This window comes from Streptopelia decaocto (assembly GCF_964273445.1).
Source record: "Streptopelia decaocto genome assembly, chromosome: 3".
Classification (NCBI taxonomy): domain Eukaryota; kingdom Metazoa; phylum Chordata; class Aves; order Columbiformes; family Columbidae; genus Streptopelia; species Streptopelia decaocto.
Window position 1 is genome coordinate 20,049,983 of NC_138656.1, and position 20,818 is coordinate 20,070,800.

The window sequence follows — 20,818 nt, forward strand, 5'->3', positions numbered from 1 at the left end:
AAAAGAGACACAACCATCAAGTTCTGCATTTCCAACTGTTTTGGTTAACATGATGTATATTGTAGATCCAATGTTTCAGTCACCTGTGTTTCCCATGCAATTTTACTAAATCCCCAGCTCACTGCTGTGGATACAGCCAGGCAGTGGTGTGCTCCAGAGTTAGCTTAGAAGTGGCCACTTCCTCAAACAGCATCCATTTCCAGAAATTTTATTTAAATGCAAAAATACAATGTAAGTGACTATAATATTTTAAAATAAAAATTTCTCTCTTTTACCCTGTTTTTTCATTCCTGGAATCCTCTTTAAGAATTACAGTAACAGGCAAATAAATGACTTCAGCTACAGATCTATCATTCAATCTTAACTTCTTTAGTAAGCCTAAGTATTCTACTCAGTATAAGATAATGTAGAAAATGGGATATAATGACCATCAGAAATAGAATGAGAGTAGATAATCAGCTGTTTGCAGTCACCTTGGGTCAAATTAAGTGCACATCAGAGGGTCAGCGAGATTGCAGCTAGCTCTTTCTACCTGCAAAAGATCAGAAGAAACAGCTCAAGCACCAAGCAGCAAACACAATTTTTTACATTGCTTAGGCTGAGTTGTGTACAAGTGATCATCATTACAATGCTTACATTGAGCAAAGGCCATAAAAGCTGGGTCCTGTGCCCTAGCTGCACCTCTCAGCCTGGTTTCTTTCCCCTTGCCTGACCCCTTCTTGGCATCTAGTGGCTGTGGTTAGAAAGCCAGGGAGGATTTCCAGGGGAATTTACCTGCCAGTATTTCTTCACGGATGACTTTACGTCTCTACCTTTCTTCTTTTAGATTTTTTTTTCCCATTCCATATCCACACCATCACCATTTCCCACTATTATTTACCCCTGCAGCACCCCACCTGTGCTGTGCTGCCCCTTCTGTACCATGGCATTGCGTGTGTGAGTAGCTTAAGCCCAATTCTGTTTTTTTGCTGTTGTGAAAGCCATAGAATGTCCTGAGTTGGAAGGGACCCACAAGGATCATCGAGTCCAACTCCTGTCCCTGCACAGGACAACCCCAAAATTTACACCATGTGTCTGAGGGTGTTGTCCAGTCTCTTCTTGAACACTGTCAGGCTTCGGGCCGTGACACCTCCCTGGGGAGCCTGTTCCAGTGTCCACCACCCTCTGGGTGAAGAACCTTTTCCTAGTGTCCAACCTAAACCTACCCTGGCACATCTTCCTGCCATTCCCTCAAGTTCCATCAGAACCAGAGAGAAGAGCTCAGCACCTGCCCCTGCTCCTCCCTTTGTGAGGAAGCTGTAGCCACCATGAGGGCTCCCCTCAGTCTCCTCCAGTCTGAACCAGTAACTTTAGCCACTCCTCATACACCTTCCCCTCTAAAACCTTCACCAACTTCGTAGCTCTCTTCTGGATACTGTCCAGTAGCTTTAGATCTTTTTTTATCCTGTGACACCCAGACCTGCACACAGCACAGGTGAGGCCGCACCAGTGCAGAGCAGAGCAGGGCAATCACCTCCCTGCCCGGCTGGCAATGCTGTGCTTGGTGCACCCAGGACACAGTTGCCCTCTTGGCTGCCAGGGCACACTGTTGGCTCATGTTCAACTTGCCGTCGACCAGAACCCCCAGATCCCCCTCTGCAGCATCTCGTTCCGCCGCTCTGAGGCGGGCTCCTGCAACGGGAAAGCCGCGATGCCCAGGGCCTGACAGTGCTCAGCACCCCCGCCATGTCACACGGCCCGAGCGTGGGCCGAGCTTCCTCACGTCCCCCGGCCGGTGCGCGTAGGGGACGGGGGGACCGCTCCTCAGGCCCCGCGGAGCCGCCGGCTCGGGTGCGGGTGTCCCGGCCCCGCGGCCGTTACGGCAGGGCCGCCGCGCGCCGCGTTTCCGTTAACGGCCGCTCCGCCCCGGGGCGGGCCGGGCTCAGCCCCGCGGGTCGGGCCGGTGCGGTGGCGGCGCGGGCCGTGCCGGCGGAGGTGAGCGCGGGCGGCGTGAGGCGGTGCCGGCCCCCGGTGCTCGGCGGGTCCCGCGGCGGCGTGTCCCGGGGCACACCAGGGTGCGGAGCGGGGCCGGCGGGCGGGGAGCGGGCAGCAGGCGGGGACGGTGCGGTAGCTTCATGCAGGTGCTTCGCAGCCTGCCGTTGTGTAAGCATCAGGCTTCTCCGTCCCTTGCCACCCTCAGCCTTCCCTCCTTGAGCCACTACGAAATAGGACATGTTATCCACCCTTAGGAAAAAATTTTGGCACCTCGGTTGCACTTCGCATTTTTCAAAGCAGTATGTTATTTGGCTTTCCTTTTTCTTCCAGGGCAGACAGGGATTGTTATGCGCATTTTAAGGGAAAAAGAGATACGTAGGGTACAAAATTCCGAAAAGGGCAGAAGGCCCTGAGGTAGGACTGGATTAGGCACAGCCTCACCTGCGCCTGATGCTGGAAGAGTCCAGCCTGTGGGTGTCAGCGGAGTTCCCCAGCCCTCCCTTCGGTATTCCCAAACAAAATGTTTTGTTTCTGCAGACACCTGACAGTGCCTCAGTCTGACAGGTCTGATCAGTCAGTGTCTAATCTGGCCACATTGCATCCGTGTTTTGATGTAGAGACACTTCTAGCTCAGACCCAGTGCAAAATGCACCAGTGGCAACCAAATTATTTTTAAAAGGAGTGGTGAACTGTTACTGTACACCTTTAATTCAGTGGTTCATGGATAGAAGCTTTCACCCAGGTCATGGGAGAGCTCATTCAACTGCGTTGTCTGCCTGAAGGCAAATGAGACATACGTCTTTCCGTCTTTCCTCCCAATTGGCAACAGACTCGTTTTGGCACTGACTCTTCAGCTTCCTTTTGAAGCTGCGTCACTGTGCAAAAACTACTAGAAGTTGATTGAGATGGTAAGAGGCAGAAACTAGAGGTGAGGGCAAGAAGGGCCTCGAGGCTGTTCTCCAGGGGTAGTTTCTGGGTTGAACATGTGCACAGTCAGAATGTGGAAACTGCTCAGAGCAGATCTCCCCTCACTTGGCCTCCATGCAAAGTATCCCCCAGCCCCTCATTAGGCTGAAACATATCTTTGATTTAGTGAACCGTGAACATCAGTTGGAAAAGCTGTAACAGCAGAAGAGGAGAGTGCCTTCCAGTCCAAAATAACCAGTGCTTCCACAGTTAATGGATATTTGTGAGATGAAAGGGTTTGGTATTGCATTGTGCAGAAAATAGAATGGAGTGTATCTGTTTCATGTGATAGATTAAAATGCTAAATGAAGACACTGCTAGCTTTCTCTCCAGAAAGAGCTGGTCTGGGACAGAATTTAAAGGATACCCTGCACAGGGATTTCTGTTGTGGCAGTCTCTAGGTGTCAGACTGCTGGTCTTTTATGGATTCAGAAATCAGGCACATATCTTTTTACATGCTCTGCATGGAGTACGTAATTTGGTCTCCTGCTTCCCACTTTAAAGCCTTTCATGCAGGTTAGCCTGTGTGACAGCTAGGTATCTTGGTCAGGTTGGGACCATCTGGTATAAGGATAACCCGTAGATAAGCACTCAACCTGGGATGGACATGCAGGTGACCCCGAGGACTGGCCTACCATCCTGTGCATCAATGAAACAGCTGACTGACCAACAGCCTCACACAGGAACTGTTTCAGAAAGGCTACCAGCTGCTTTTCTACCTTCTTCACCTGTTAGGTCTACTTTGCACAACAGGTTCTGCAGTACAGTTAGGTCAACGATATTTGTGAGTGTAATTTTTCTCCTCCACCAACAAACTTATTCTGATCTAAAGCCTTTTTCAAAGAGATTTGGAAGGTATCCTTTCAATGTCTCCATTCCAGGAAAGAGTGGAGCAGGTTTCTAACTTCAGTTAAATGCTGGGCTGATTGACTGACTGTCTCACTTTTGTACTACATTTATGGTTATTCTGTCACTGGGCATTTGCAGCTTGTTGTCTTTTGATTGCTTTTCTTAAAACATGATGCAAAAAACATCTCTTTGTTATCAATTTTACCGTTTTTCTCTAAATGTTTAGGCACCTGTCTCCACACTTTTTAAATAATTCCTTAATAAGTAACATGCTCAGGTTGGGTCTCAGGAGTGCAGGTGTGGCAACCATGCCATTTCCCTTCCAGCTAGCCATTTAGTCATCTTTGCCTATTTCAGCTACTGAACCATCACCACTGTTTTATGCCTGACCACTGTTTCACTGGTATGATAGTGCTGATGAGCTTTATAAAAAGGTTAGCTTTGCAGGGAAGGCTGTATGGAGCTCTGCTTGTGACCTGAGGAGTTATAGTCTGAGTGCTGCTTCTCCGCTTACTGCTGCTTCCTCAAGAATTTCTGTCACATCTGTGAAAGCTGACCTCCTGTAAGTTAAAAACTAGGCTGTCATTCTTGAGAGTCCTTTTCCTATTATCACTTTGATATTTTCCAGGTGAGAGTTTTAATCCTGGCTGCTTCTAATTATCTTGTGAGCACAAAAAGGGACCTTTTGTCCCTGGGCTAAATCCACTTTGTGAAAAAGACAGTCCAAAATGATAGCTAAGAGGGAAGGGAAACTAACAGGACGGAAACACTACTTCCCCGGAGTGGCGTCTAGTCTAGAACAAGCAGTTATCCCATGACAGTTTTCAAAGCAAAAAAGAGTGAACATGGACTCAGGGTGTGAGGCAAGAGTACCTGAGTGGTGACTGTGACTGCCCACAAGTGGTTTGTGCAGCTTTGAATGAGCGTCTCTCCTGGGAAACAGTCTCAGGAATCTTCACTGAAGGCTCGAGAAGTTCATTTCCATAGGACCTGGAAGAGCATAAGACAATTTGTTGGTCCTCTGCTCAATCCTAGCTGAGGTGCTCTCTGCCCTCACCCTTCCCTCTGAGACACAGGGGCAGAGGAGTCTGGCTGCTGGGGCTGGCAGATGGACCAGTGCCCAGTGTTGGGGCACTTCACTGGAAAAACCAGCCCAGCTGGCTGCTCAGGCAGGGAAGAGAGCCAGCTGGCTCTGCTCAGGAGGGAGACACTCAGAACAGTGCCAGGGGCTAAAAACAACTGAGTGGGGCCAGGAGCTAGAGTCTGGGCTTACAGCACCTTCCCTGTGCCCGTCCAGTTTACTCCTGTTCCCCAGAGAAATAGCTCAGAGTGTATTTTAGTCTATACTTTTAAGTTTATTTCCCCATCCTTCTGGAGACTTGCTTTTCAAGAACTGTTATAATGAGAATAGAGGAATTACACTGTATTTGAAGTGTGTGTGTTGCATCTCATTATATAATCTGAGGGGATGTCAAACCAAATAAATCTAGGTAATGAACAGGAACTAGATAATTACATCCCATAGGTAGCTTCTGATTATCCAAACTAGTGGCTGTTTTTCATGGTCCTTCTGCTCTATCAAGTCATGAAATGCCTTATTGTGTTAGGTTTTCCCCGTCTATGCTAGGAACTGTCACAGAACTCACTTGCCTTATAACATGCTTCCCAATTTTAAGTCACAAAATGCTGTATTGGAGGTAAGCATCCTAACAATTTAAGGGAGAGGCTGATGGGGTGGGAAGGGACACATTCATTAATCATCTGATTAATGAAATTTTTTTTTTTTTTAGATTGCAATCAGCTAGACTGGCCCCATGAAGAAAAGTTTGTTTACACTGCACAGCTTTTTATGAGCACAAATGCATATATTATGATGGCTTAGAGCCTGGACAAAAGCTTGGAGTTGTATTTCTGTTTCAGTAAGTAGATTTGATCTAATCAGATAACAGCAGCAATACAAATTTTCACAATAGCAGTTGGCCTTTATCTGGCCAGTCTAAGAACAAAGGCTTACTGTTTGTGATATATCTTTTAAGATCTCTTTAATGGCCTAGATAAATATTACAAACAAACTCCCTGTCTGTAGGCTGACTGTCCGAGTAACAGAAAAATGTGCTCTTTGAAGGTCTTTGGGGTTTTTTTCTGAAAATTTTTACCAAGCACAAAATACAAATAGTACTTCATGGTCAGTGTGTATCACCAGCCCCTGGGAAACATGCCATAATTGTTGCTGAGAGTGAAGAAAAGACTAACGATATCAGGGAAATAGACAAGGGTATTTTACTTGTTCTGCACTTTCTCCAAGAGGTAGAAATTACTCTCAGTTGCCTACAGAATTGTGACATGTGCATAGATAGGGAAAACTGAACAAAGAGGCTCTTTAATTTGGATCGCAGGAAGAGACCCAAGAACTGAAGACTGAAATTGAGACACATTTGTCTGTTCAGGTGAATTTCAGTAGATTTTAGGCAGCCAAGTCCCCAGAAGCTGATCCAGCAGGCCCTTCCTTCAGTCATAAACCCACACAGCACCCCCATTTGTGCTGCTGCTCCCAGCATGTGCAAGCCATTGCAAAGGAGCACCCCAGGCTGAGGAACCTCGCACAGTGATTGCAGATGTTGTGGAGATGGATGTTAAGAACACGACCCTCCATGGAGCCTGCATGGAACACTTCCAGCAAAGCTGCGGCTTTGGGTTTAGTGCAAGGCATACCAGCCATGGACATTTTCTTGCATGCTTTAGCCACGGAAATGAGAGGTCTCTGATATTATGACCCAGTTAGACCATTAAAGGAAGTGGAAGACCTGAGTATTCAACCTTCCTCAGTCTGAGAAGCTTGTCTGGTTCTCCTTCAAGGAAATGGCTTTAATCACGAGGCTGTAAGCACATATGTTAGGTAACAGTATGTTGTATCTCTACTGCAGAAGCTTGGCTATGCAAACAAGAATGCAAGAGTTGTGAGGATTTTTTTGCTGAGCAGGTATTGTAAGATAAACTTCTTGAATTACTTTGGAGTGTAACACTGGTTGCTTGACTGTGGTTGTTTAATCCAAAATGCTGGTTTAGCTAAAATCCATCACAAGACTTCATCTTTAGAGCCTAGTTTTGAGTACAGAATTAGTAACTGTCCTCTGCTTCCCTTTGTTAGTACACTCTTCTGCCATAATGTTGCATCCAGTCAGTATTCCCCTTGTTTATGCAGAATTGGGGATATATAGTTAACTCCTCAGTTCTTCTTTTAGCATCACCTTCCACTTTGAGGTACCAGTTTCCAAAGTTACAGCCTCCAGCCTCAATAGCTTTGACCCAGATACTTTAGAGAATGTCTTAACCCCATGACATATAAATGACAGACAAGTTTCCATTGTTTGCAGTGCTTGTTATTTTCTTCCTTTCACCCCCTTACTCCCAAGTTGTCTTCCTTCTGTTTGAGTGTTTCCACAGAAGGGTCAATGCAATCCAAATAAGGCAGGAGCTGCACTAGTCATGTACCAGGGATGGGCCATATCATTATGCAAGGGCTGCGTTAGGTTCGTGCTTGTTTTCTAGTCCTCACTCTGGGTCTTTGGTTGGGAATTACTTTTCTGATTGGGCAGCTAACATCCAAAATTCCCCAGGCAGATAGCTTAAGTCCTACCTTTATATCCACACTAAAGAGCAATGTGGAAAGAGGACAGATGCAGTGGTCATACTAATGTAGGAGCTAGACTCCCTTTATATGCTGGTGCACTTGGTCCATGCCTAAGTCAAAGTCTAGGGAAAAGAGAAAGGGACTGAAGAAAAGGAGAGGGAGATGGGAACTGAAATCATTGATTTACATTTCAAGTCTCAGGTCAGAAGCAGTGTCTCACATACTCTCCTCCAGCACTAATGAGCTGGCTCAGCAGTCCCACGCTGCTAAACCGTGAGAGACCGTTTCAGGCCTAACTCCCATAAAGCTCTGTGTGTGTTTTGTTGTATCTTACAGCTCAGCTTTGTCCTGTCACCATGGCTGAGTGGTAGTGGACTGCTGTATCTGCCATAACCCCTTTCCTGGAGCCATTGCAAGCATCTTACATGCAACATGGCCAAAGATTGGTTACAGATGTACAAAGATCAGGTATTTTAACTTTAATACTATCAGGACATGAACATTTTCCTAACATTTGTTCTCAAAAGAAAACTAGGTTTGAAAAAGGAAGGGGGAGAGAAGTAAGGATTTATTTGACTTTGTTGGGAACCTTGTTCCACAACTCATGGACTGAATCAAGAGCCATTTGAAATCTCAGTCCTTCCAGCTGAGATTATCTATACCGAGTGAGAGTTAACCTGAAACTAAGCAAAAATGACCTCACCCAAAGGTTCCAAACTCTTCCTGCTGTTTCCCTTTCCCAGTGGCTCGTTCATGCCCACTTGCTTTGTACCTACAGCTGATTTCTTTATTAATACTGTTTGTGAATGCTGCACTTTGACAGGTTCTGGCAGAAAGATCTGGGGTTAACTAACTCTTCTAGGAATTGGCTAATCCCTTGTCCCAAAGGACTGAAAAACTGACTGTTGTTTCTGGTCCGGGACAGTATGCCAGAACAAATTAATACTAAGAACATTAAGTACTTCAAGCAGAATTCAGAAGCTGTATATGGGCAGGACCCCCAGTTCATTCTGTCACAAATGTAAACGTATCAATCCTTGTCAGGCAGGAGAGCTACTCTGGTGAATGCAGGAGAGGGACAGAAGTCAGCAAGAATGTATTTGTATTAGTATCTAAGAATCAGAAGCAAAACATTTGAAATTATATTGTTTTCTACACAGAAATACCTACTGGTGATTAGATTTGAAACCAGAGAATTATTTCAAATCTTAGAATTTACCAGAAAGCAGAAGTGTGGCACCAGTGTATCTAGAAATTTATTCATAAACATTGCTGCAAACTCAGTGTAGTTTAGGTTAGGTGAATACAAAACAGTCTCTGTTCAGTTAGCTGGACTCTGGACATATACATATAGAAGTTGGTTTAAATATATTTTCAAAACATTCACAAGAAAAGTTGTACACTGATGATGAAAGCACTGTGCATATAAAATTCTAAGTTAAATCAGTGTAATTATATACACAAATACTTCTCACTACAGAAAAAAAAAAAAAAAAGGGACAATTAAGACGGTCTTTGTCTCTTCAGTACCTAATGGTTTTGGGTATATAGGGGAGAAAAGAGGACGATGCTTTGATTTTCCAGGCAAGAAATACACCCTGAATTTGTTTAATCCTCTTTCTTTCTTCCCTTTCTCTGAAGAGTTTTTGTGCTACTGGTGACAACTAGTGGTGTTTCATAGAAAGACATAAGGGCACCCGCAGCACTCGTGCAGGCTCCAAGTGAGCTCTCATGTCTTGCTGTCCAAACAGCAAGGCCCTTAGTTATGGAGCTAAAGGGAGAAAAAAAACTTCCAACTTGGCAGTAGGCTTAATGTTTATCCCTTAATCCTTATTTCTAAAGCAGGCTTGCAGCAATTAGAGATGAGATTCTCACACACTCATCAAAAGATACTGCTACCTTTATTATATATATACCCTACTCATCTGTGATTCAGTGACTTACAGAAAAAAAGCCTGAATTGTTTTTGTGAAAATTAGCATGAGCAAAATATTTACATCTTGGGGTTTTGCTTTGTTTTTTGGTGCAGATAATGGAAAATTTACCAGCTTTACCTCTGTCTTTACCTTTTTCTCCACTGACCACATCGCGAACACCTAAATGATCGGTATTCTTGATCACAGGACTTCATCTTTGTGGAATTACTTTCAGCAGTCTGTGCTTGTGGTGGGCACACAATTCCTCTGGCTGACTGAGTTGTCTAGGAAAGTTGTCCTTAGGAGGGAATGGTCAGTGCAATAGGTTATTAAAAATATTTTTAAACTCTGTAAATCTCATTGATGATTATATCAGACTGGTCTTCTCTAGAGTCCACCCAGATAGCCAACGCCTCTGCTGCTTGGTTCCCCAAAACCTCTGGCTGACAACTGAGAACCATTTAGGTCCACTGCTCATTTTCACAAGCACATACGGGATGGGTCTGTTCACTCCCACTGGGGTGTGCTGGTTCATATTTGACCCAGGGTTATGTGACGGAAGCAGGGGAGGCTGCTGAAGAGAGTCAACATGCTGCTGAATGCTACACAAAACCACTTCTGAAACCAAAATTTTCCTTTCAGGTCACTCTCTTAAAAAGCAAGCAAACGATCTCAGCCACCAGCAAGGACAAAAATAGGGTATGTAACCCATTCTTTTTATATGTGGACTCCAGTGTGTTTTCGTTGGGGGTGTGGAAAGGGGAATGGCAAGTGCTTGCTAACTCTCCATCAGACAGTTGTTACTCTAACTTCTTTTCTGGCTTTTCTACATCAAAAAGGAGACGGTCTTAGCCCTCCTCTTCAGCTATGCTTCAGGCACTGCTCAGCGTCAGCCTCTGTGGATGTCCCAAAGTGTGCACAGCTGTGCTGAGACAGACACCACTACAGCATCCACTCTCAGGAACCACCAGTTCCCTTTTTGCTGTGCAGTGAAGGTCTCTGGGTGATTTAAATCCAAATTAACAAAACTGAGTTTAAAAAAAAAAAAAAAGATAGTACAATAGTGTAGGTCAGTTCCAGACTACTCAAAGCATCTGCATCAGCCTTCCCTGATCCAGACTCACACTTCCCAAGGACGCTGAGACCATTTGCATTCTGTATGCACTTGCCTGCTGCCTTTACCTCCAGGTAGGATATCCACCCTGCATTGTAAAAGTTCTTTTAATTGCTCGGAAACATAGCAGCTTAGGATATTCCACCCCAAAAGTATTTGCTGCATTTTTCCTCCCCTCCTACGTTTTCCCTTTACCTCTTAGCCCAACATCAATGCAGTAAACGAAACAAAATCTCACATGCTGAGCTCTGGTTCTCTAAGCTTTATAGCTCCAGTTTCCAGTAACAAATGAAGCATTTACGTATCACTTCACCTCCATGCCCAGGCATGTAACTTAACGGGATGATGGTCATTTTGTGGGAAGAATATTCTTCCCAGAAGGTTTTACGTGTTAATGTACAATGGTGAAGCATTGTATGAATGCTACACAGGGGATTCTGTTAAATTAAAAATGTTTGGTGTTCTCATGAGAGCAGTAAGAGGCATTACTTACTGTCAGCATCCTCCTCTTGCTCATGGAGGGCCACGATTTGGGGGAAAATGTAGTAACTTACACAGAAAAAAACTGAGGGAGCAAAGAGTTTACGAATGTTCCATGTCAATAAACCAGAGTGGAGGCGGACTGTAACAACTGTTAAGAGATTATTAGAGGTTTCTTTAACTTACAAGAATGCAGAAAAGCAGATAAGTATAAAAGCAAAGATGGCGAGAAATATTTCACCATTTTCTTATTTTCCAATAATAAAAATATTTTTTTAATTAAAAAACTCCAACATTTTCCAGTTTTTCCGCTCTAAACATTTTGAGCTTTTTCTTGTGGTTAAGCTGATACATGTCTATTAAATTTTGACTTCCAAAGTAGTTTCTATTTGTCACTGCTTTTGATGATGCTGTCATTTTGCCCATATGTGAAAATCCAGCCATTGCATTTGGGCAAACAACAAGGAATGGAAATGGAATCTGAAAGATAAATGTAATTTGAAACCATTTGTGCTAAACATCTTATATTATGGTGTCAACAAGTAATAGTGATAGTTAACAAATAATAAAAGGGAAATGTGGTCGTTTGTTTCCATGGTTCAAGCAGACAGAAGAGTAAAAAGTAAACAAGATCTCAACCTGCTCTATGTTTAGTTCTTTTTTTTTTTAATAACCTACACCACTTTGTGGTCATAAAGACAAACATTATACAGTTTACTGTTTATAAAGTCCCCTTTTAACAGTGCGTGCTAGGTCAAAGAAGAGGGTAGAAAACACTATGATTTTCTAGTCCTAGGATTTATTCCCCATAGATTCAGTTAAAACCTCTTACCAGAATTTTGATACTCAGTACCTGTGATTTGCTTTTCTTTGCAGCACATCCTAAATTCCTTAATGAGACAAAATGTGAATGAAATTTGAATGCCAGGACTTCAGAATTTAGCACCCAATCCTATATTAATAATATTTTTTACTTTCAAGAATCAGATCATGTTCCAAGACCATGAAATTGTCTTAAAAAATGACAGGAGTAGTATTTTAAGTTTCCATGTATGTGCTTGGAGACTCCCCATGTTAGTCACAGTTGTTACAAATTAAAGTTTTAGTATAATCAGATGACTTTGAGAACATCACTGAAAATGTTAAGTGCAGTGAGATTGTGTCAGTTATGAGATTCAATGGTACTACAACATCCTTGTTCTTCCTATTTAGCAGATAGTCTAAAAAATGGCCAGCTCTTTCCCTTGGCATTTGCAATGGGAATATCATAATGGTTTCTACTGACATGCTTTTTCGTTTCCCAGAAATCACTTTGTAGGATGACAACAAGCATAAGATGATTTTAGTTCAAGTGCAATGTTCTGAATAGCATTTTGTACTTCTGCTTTAAAGCAGCAGTGTGCTCAAATCATAATAGTAATTAGTGGCTTAAATTACTGGCTCAAAGCCCAACTTGTTTCCTCCCTGAAGTAGATTTACTTTGCAGTTGTTAGATGGCTATCGGGGCTTTGGTTCTGCAAGAATTTACGCTTTCTGATTTTTAAGCAGATTGAGTGGGAGGTCACAAAAAATTCTTCCATTGGGCTGTCATTTCATTTCAATAAATGTTTTTTTAAAAGGAGAGGCAGATGGTTACAATCTTAGTTAGTTTGGTTTTTTTTTTAAACTACAGTACATAAACAACCACTTTAGGGCTAATAATTTGCTCTGGTTTTTTACTATGCTCAATAAAAAAGAAATTCCTTGCTCTGAAGAGGTCTTTGTCTCAGATAGAGACAGGCAGACAGATGGCATAATGCAAGGGAAATCCAGAGTGGGAATAAATTAATGAATGGGTTCATCAGTGAGCTGCATAAATTATGTTATGCACCTTTTTGTCTGAGGAATTTACAGTTCAGGAAATGCAGTTTTTCACAAAACATGAAATCTTGCAGCACAGTTTCAGGATGCTGCGTTTTTTTCTTTTCCTTCACTGTTAGCCTTGTTCCTGCCTATACTTGCAAAACTATTTTACAACCCTTTCAAGAACAATTTCACATTACATGGTTAATCTGAGGCTCAAGGACCCCCAAAAGAGATCCTTCTTTTAAAAATTCATGGCTGTTAGGGACTTCTATGTGACAGCAATCTGAACTCCAAATAGCAAGATTGCTCTTACCAGGAGAGCGCTCAGGGAAAGAGCAGCGTTTGCCTCCTTGGTTGAGATGACTGGATGACTGCACCTTACTTCGGTAATCCAAACTGTTTCAACTGTTTGGATAACTGATTAAGGAATTAAGCTAATACAACAGCATTATCAGTCCCATGATGTAATTTAAATAGCTAGGCCAAGATTTTCATGCTTACCTAGTGGGGTTTTGGTGCCACCCTGAATGTACATAAAGGTACTCCAGAGAAAGGATAAATCTCAAATCACTAGTCAGTTTTAGTGTGACGTCAGTCTTTTATTGTACAACTGTTAAAAACATGCTCTACAGCTTACTGCCAACTCCAGAATTAATGCTTACTATTTTCACTTTTTTCACATAGACTCGTGATGTTACGTCAACAGCTAGTACTTGTCATTGGAATATCACTAGCTAGTGATATATGTGCATCTAGAAGCTGTTATTCAGAAGCCCAAGTCTCCCTGTATCATTTCTGCAACCTCACAGATATTCCACTTGTGCCAAAGGACACAGTGAAGCTTTTGCTAGCTTTCAACTATATCAGACAAGTGACTGCAACTTCCTTTCCACTGCTGGAGCACTTGTTGTTGTTGGAAATTGGGGCGCAGTATGTCTATCCTGTTACCATAGGAAAAGGAGCTTTCAGGAACCTGCCAAACCTTCGTGTCTTAGACTTGGGATTCAATAACATTCTTCAGCTGGATCTTGATGCTTTTGTAGGCTTGCAACATCTGAGTGTACTCCGTCTGTTTCAGAACAACCTGGGAGATTCCATCCTGGAGGACCGCTACTTTCAAGATTTGAGCTCGTTAGAAGAAGTGGATCTTTCAGGGAACCAAATCACTAAACTTCATCCTCATCCCTTATTTTATAATCTAACAGTCTTAAAAACTGTGAACCTGAAATTCAACACGATATCCAACCTGTGTGAAAGCAATCTTACCAGCTTCCGAGGAAAACACTTCATGTTTTTTAGCCTCAGTTCTAATGAATTGTACAAGACGGATGAAACGGTCTGGGCTAAATGCCAAAATCCCTTCAGAAATATTACATTTGACTCACTAGACCTTAGTGGGAATGGCTGGAGCACAGAGAAAGTCCAATATTTCTGTGCAGCCATTAAAGGTACTCAAATTGGTTCTTTAATATTTGGCCCTCATATAATGGGTTCGGGTTTTGGCTTTAATAACTTAAAAAATCCAGATAATAATACATTTGCAGGGCTAGCAAGAAGTGGTCTTCATTTGCTTGATATTTCAAATGGTTACATTTTCTCTCTCAATTCTTTAATCTTTCAAAGCCTTGGTAATCTGGCATTTCTGAACCTTTTCAAAAACAAGATAAATCAAATCCAAAGGCAAGCATTTTTTGGCTTGGGAAACCTAAAAGTGCTCAATCTGTCAAGTAATCTTTTAGGCGAGTTGTATGATTATACTTTTCAGGGTCTACGCAGTATACTGTATATTGATTTACAGCAAAATCATATCGGGATGATTGGTAAAAATTCATTCAGTAAGTTAGTAAGCCTGAAAATAATTGATCTCCGAGACAATGCCATTAAAAAACTCCCTTCCTTTCCACATGTGACCTCTGTCTTTTTAGGTGATAATAAACTAATGTCTGTAGCTGGCACAGCAATAGCAACAACACACCTTGACTTAGAACGAAATTGGTTGGCAAACATGGGTGACCTGTATATTCTTTTCCAAGTTCCAGATGTGCAGTATATCTTCTTAAAACAGAATCGCTTCTCTTACTGTGTGAAGAGTGAAAATGTTATAGAAAACAGTCAGTTAATCTATATGGATCTAGGCGAAAATATGTTACAGCTTGTGTGGGAGAGAGGTGTATGTTTGGATGTGTTCGGGGCACTGTCAAAACTTCAGGTTCTACATCTGAATAACAACTACCTCAGTGCTCTTCCACAGGAGATTTTTAGAGGTCTAACATCTCTAAAAAGGCTTAATCTAGCTTCCAACCTATTGTCTCATCTTTCTCCTGGGATTTTTCCACAAAGCCTAACCAACCTAAACTTAACTGGAAATCAGCTTTTATCCCCTGAGCCTGAAGTCTTTATGACTTTGAGTATTCTGGATATAACACATAATAAGTATGTCTGTGATTGTACTTTAAAGAATCTACTAGTGTGGCTAAATGAAACCAATGTAACCCTGGCTGGCTCAGAAGCTGACAGGTACTGTGTATACCCACCTGCATTTGCAGGGGTACCACTGTCCTTTCTGACATATGATGATTGCGATGAAGATGAACTCCACCAGATGCTCAGGTTCTCACTATTTGTCTTCACCTCTGTCACTCTTCTAATGTTTCTGACAGCAGTCATCATTTTTACTCGCTGCCGAGGGATTTGTTTTGTCTGGTATAAAACTATCACAGAAAAAATTATAGACAGGCATCCACAAGCAGCAGATAAAAGTGAATACAGATATGATGCATATTTGTGTTACAGCAAAAATGACTTTGAATGGGTCCAGAATTCCTTGATAAAGCATCTGGATTCACAGTATTTTGATAAAAACAGATTTACCTTGTGCTTTGAGGAAAGAGATTTCTTACCTGGGGAAGAACATATCAACAATATTCGTGATGCCATTTCGAACAGCAGGAAGACAATTTGCATTGTGACCAGGCAGTTTCTCAAAGACGGGTGGTGTGTGGAAGCCTTTAATTTTGCCCAAAGCAGGTACTTTTCTGATCTGAAAGATGTCCTCATTATGGTAGTGGCTGGATCACTTTCTCAATATCAACTGATGAAACACAAACCAATTCGGAACTTTTTACAAAGGAGCCAATATTTGCGATGGCCTGAAGATTATCAAGATGTAGGCTGGTTTTTAAATAATCTTTCTTGTCGAATTCTGAAGGAGAAAAAAGTGCAGAAGGCGGACAATGGTATAGAGCTGCAGACTGTAACAACAGTCTCACATTGACACTGTATGGGCCTTCTATAAATTCCATTTCCAGCTGTGCCAGGAATGGCAAGAATAAATAGAAGTTTGCATCGTCTTTCAGGTAGAAAGATAACTATTTCAGTATAAATCCTACTAAACATGGAAACAGCTTGAAAGCAACCAGAAAATGTATGTAAGTGCAATTTTTATAGACTATGACACTCATTTTCAGAAGAGTTAAATGAATCACAGATGCTTCATATTTTGGATGCTCAGCTTCAGACACTTTAGTCCTGATTTTCAGTGTACTACTTACTTACAGGTCTGTTTCACTTAGAGAAGGATGACTTTGTTGTTTTTTTTTTTATAAAGAGCCCACAGGACTTTATGGGAGCAAGCGTGTTCTCATGTGTGAACTGTTGGTTCATGGATTATGTATTCCTGTGCTTTCTGAACTCTGTAACTGCTCATGCTCTGTTTCAAAGTACAACCAGTGCTTTGCACATTTATGCTTTAAATTGGTGTAACACAGATTTCATTTATTTTTTTTTTCTACTCAGTTAGCCTCAGCTTCTCAACTGGAATGTACAAACTTTGAACCTTTCCCCTTCACAACTGCTCTGTTTGGTGGTAAAACTATGGTCATGGGTCTACTTCATTTGCTGCTGTTTCAGCCTGGTGCTTTTGCAGTTGAGTTCTGATCTGAAAAGCAAACAAGAAAACTACCTCAGCAGCTGCGTGGGCTGTACACTGGTGACATGGCCAGTAGCCCAGCGATGGCCAGACAGCTTTCACGTTCTGGGAGTGGAAAGTACAGACAATTGGTGTGTAATTTGGGTTGTCCTCTGTACATCCTGGGTCCTGATCAAGGGTGTTTTTCTGCTTCTATTTAAGTATTTTTCTAGAATCATTAATGCGTGGTACTCTCTTACCTCTCTAATCACTTTACCACTGTTTGTTCAGGTATGTGTCTTCAGGGCGTTGTTCAGGGTCATTTTAAATAGGTGTGACTCAGTGTTCACTGTTATAAAACCTGCACCTATTATTTTGATGGTGACGTACTCCTTCTGTGTACTGTTCATCTCGGTTTATACATTTATTCAACAAAAACTTACCAAATCATTTCAGTATGGCCTCAGTGAGTTTTTCGCTGTAGCGAGGAAGCAGGAATGGGAGGTTTATAAGCTGTCTTGACCTTAGCTGCAAACAAATACTACCATCTTAACTATTTTGATGGAGATTAAGAAGTACAACCCACTTCCTGTGAATGCATCTGTTTGAATATAGATGTGCCTGTGGCTGATCTAATTTACTGTCAGTGTAGCAGTATACAGTATTTCTATTGATAAAATTACTACAGGAAAATATTACTTCTTTCTCAATCAGTGTAGTCACTCAAGAGCAGAAAAGGGCTAAACATTGGAAAATTTTCCAGGAGGCACAGCGGAGCAGATTAGAAAATGGCCTGGATGATGTAGATGAAGCCCTGGGTGTCGCTGTGGGCTCGGGTGACAGCCAGGGCTTCCCAAACGCCTCCAGCATCCGTCTGCTGCAGCTGCTGGCGTTAGGGACAAAATGCTGCTGCAGAGGGAGGTCTGAAAAACAACCAGCAGCCCTGGTTTCCCACATACCCCATGAGCTGCCAGAAAAGCCACCACCTGCATTTCAGCTCTCTTACATTGATCTGAAAGTGTCCAAACTTTTTTTTCTTCCCCAACTAGTGCAAATATGTGTAGGCATCCTTTAAAGTCAGAGGTTATACCAGGGAGTATTTCATGTTAAAAATCACTGACAGATAGCCAAAGCAAGAATGAATCTGTACAATGAAGATCATGTGCAGGTCTAGGCTGTTAGTCTATGGATCTGTACATGGTGTAAGAGATGGGAATTTTAAAAGCACGCTTAAGGAATTATATTTGAATGAATGTCACAAAATATTTTTGATCAAGTGTTAACTGAGACCCCTCTTCCGTTAGGACCTCATTGTATTCTTGCTAGTCACTCCTATCGCTTCAGATACTTAAAACTTACTTCAGGTAACCTACGTATGCAGGAACGACAAGCAGAACAGAGATTACTGAGATGGCTTTAAACCAAGGCTTTCTGATTTTGTTTTAAATGTTTCTATGTACTTCATGCTTATGACAGTGGTGGGAGGTGGCTACATAAAATTTGCATTTACTTCAGCCTTTGAAAAGGTCTGACTTTTTACATAAAGGTCATAATAAAACCTTTGGATGAAATTTCATTATCTGCTTCCATGCTTATATAGCATTTTGGAAACTTAAAGAGATCAAACATGTGTCAGGAGCAGCTGGGAAAACTTCTTTCTACCACAGAGGCAGCTTAGAAACACAGAAGTAGCCCAGCCCCCATCTGTCCCTTACAGAGTCTACTGCAAGGGGTCTACAAAGGGCAGTAAAAGGATTTTGGAGAACATGCTACTGAACCATTCCTGGTTGTGGAGTGGTTTGCAGGCGTATGAATAACTGCAATGTGAAATTTTAAAGAGATCCAAAATACCTTTATTTTTTACTCACTGTGAAAGCACTCTAAGCCTGAGACTCTCAGTCTTCCCAGCCGGTGTGCTGTCCTACACAATGAAAAATTGACTTCAAATAGATCACAGGACCCTGACCACCACCTCTGTAGTCACCTCTTCTTAAATGACAAAGCCTGGGGAATTGTTGAGAAAGGGCTTGTGCAGACTATATGCTCCCCTGCTCAGCAGGAACCACAAAAGCATCCTGTACAAAAATGGAGAATGACTATGCTTGATGAATTAAGGCCATAAATTGAGCCTCAACCTCATAACTATTGATCAGATTCCCTTCAGGTTTGCTGGGAACATCACCGGTCTATTAGCATTTTATGGCTCTTTAGTTAAGGATACTCTCATCAGTTTTAGTCACCTTCCTCAGTGAAAGACATTAACTTGTTGGAGAGTGTCCAGAATGGGGTGTGAAATGTGACACTGGCTCTAAAGCAAGCTATTAAGACGGAAGCTGGTGAATTTATTTGCAGTAGCAGCACAGGGAATAATCACAGGACAGTGACTCAGTGCCACATGGTATCAGCTCAGATATTTAACAGTAAAAGCCTACCACCACCATTGCAACATATGTTATAAACATTAACTGGTCAAGCAGGCAGTGGTGTTCTACAGCAAGAGCTGACCAACCTGTCAAAGTCCAGAGATTGAAGGGCTCCTACTCGAAGTCAAGGCACTCCGGACCAGAACCCAGATTCTAGAAACATATTCCTATGGAGGGTACCAGAAGTCAACAATGATATGTCCACATGTTATTGCGTATTTTACATTATTATTATTTCACACACAGTGAAATTAGGCTTCTCCTCCTCATCCCATCTGACATCCATACCATTCTCAGGAAAGTGTTATCCAATTATATTTGCTAATCCCAGTTGCTAATCCCTCCTCAGAGAGACTGTTCAACATGCTGGTAGGTCTCTCACCTTGTTAATGTACAGTTAGTATCCATCATTGCTCCCACTCCAATAGCTGTCCTGCCTCTGTGGAGAACGCCAGCACAGATATGATACAGAGAGTTCAAGCTCTTGAGTGTGACACTCCAACATATGTTGCTCAGAATCACTCTGCCTTTCCTTTTCTTGTGTCACATCATTAACTCAGCTCATTTGCTGACTTCTGGGTCTTTTTCAGCGTGACAGTTCTTCTACTCGCTGCCAGAGACCATCTGGGTTTCAGATTATTGGATCCCACCTTCTCAGTTTCATGTGGTGCTGATTATTTTACAATGGCTTTAACATGTTCTGCTCTTGCTGGAACTGTGAATAGCAGCAGTCCAGTTAAATCGCCAAGTAAGGCCCATACCTGGCAAAATACTTCCAGATGAAGAGCAGTGCACAGCTGAGTGCAAGAGTGAGTGGCAAAGATACTGCAAATGGAGCAGAATCAGAACATGCATATCTGAGAGATCAGCCAAGTTAGGAGGGGTATATATGGCTGGCCAAGCATGTCGCCATCGAAAGCGGACTTGTGTTCCATGAGAAGCAGAAACCTGAAGCAAGCAAAGGTAGAGGAGGAACAAGATAAATCTTTAGAGTCTGACTCTAAAAACATGATTAAAAATGATGTCCTAGTACAGTAAGCAGATTAACTTAAAGTAGGACTAGCGCTAGCAAATATTTGCAAGGTTTCTTTGCACTATACAATACTGCTAACAGCAAGCATATAGTTGTGTGAAATAAGGCTCCTGAATCAGAAGACTGGTGCAAACAAATCTACAACATTAGAAGAGTTAGAAATGTCTCATATTTGACCCTATAAGACCACACTTTTACACTTTCTCTATGATGATAAGAAGGTGGATATTCATGCAATCTGTGAATACGAGAGCCAAGGCTCTAAGGAATAATCCAGATATTTCAGGATTTCGGCTTAACTGTGAAGTACAGGTAAATTAGTCAGGCCTTGATTAAAGAATATCTTGAGGAAGATGGTGAAGAAAAGACAGACTGGCCTTCCCAGCCTGCTCTGGGTGGTGGTTCTTAATATCACACCTGTCCTTCATTCTTCAATATTTTGTAATTGTTGCTGATAAATAGGATCAGCAAAACTATGGCCTTGACTACAATAAAATAACCTGAAGGAGAAGTGATGATATGACGACTTCCCATACAGACAAATTTATATCAGTAGTCCTTACAAAACCTCTTCTGGTGGTTACTGCATTAGGCTGCTGTCAGTCTCTGAAAAGGTATCAAATGCCTTTGAGATGCCAAACAGCTTGTTCTGCTTTGGGGTACAGGCACCTTTTCATATA

General features: G+C 42.2%; 1 protein-coding gene across 4 annotated transcripts; it reads left to right on the forward strand.

The window, feature by feature from the left end:
- The first annotated feature begins 1,854 nt into the window (after nucleotides 1-1,854).
- Nucleotides 1,855-18,253, forward strand: TLR5 (toll like receptor 5). 4 transcript variants are annotated; one of them, XM_082048137.1, is made up of 4 exons: nucleotides 1,915-1,974; nucleotides 4,237-4,351; nucleotides 9,979-10,035; nucleotides 13,460-18,253. In XM_082048137.1, the coding sequence occupies exon 4, from the start codon at nucleotides 13,467-13,469 to the stop codon at nucleotides 16,047-16,049; it is 2,583 nt and encodes an 860-aa protein (XP_081904263.1). In that variant the 5' UTR covers nucleotides 1,915-1,974; nucleotides 4,237-4,351; nucleotides 9,979-10,035; nucleotides 13,460-13,466; the 3' UTR covers nucleotides 16,050-18,253. The 4 variants fall into 4 exon arrangements, with proteins under 4 accessions (XP_081904262.1, XP_081904263.1, XP_081904264.1 ...); XM_082048136.1 differs by lacking the exon at nucleotides 4,237-4,351 and having other exon boundaries at nucleotides 1,855-1,974; XM_082048138.1 differs by lacking the exons at nucleotides 1,915-1,974; nucleotides 4,237-4,351 and adding an exon at nucleotides 7,770-7,888.
- The last annotated feature ends 2,565 nt before the right edge of the window (nucleotides 18,254-20,818 follow it).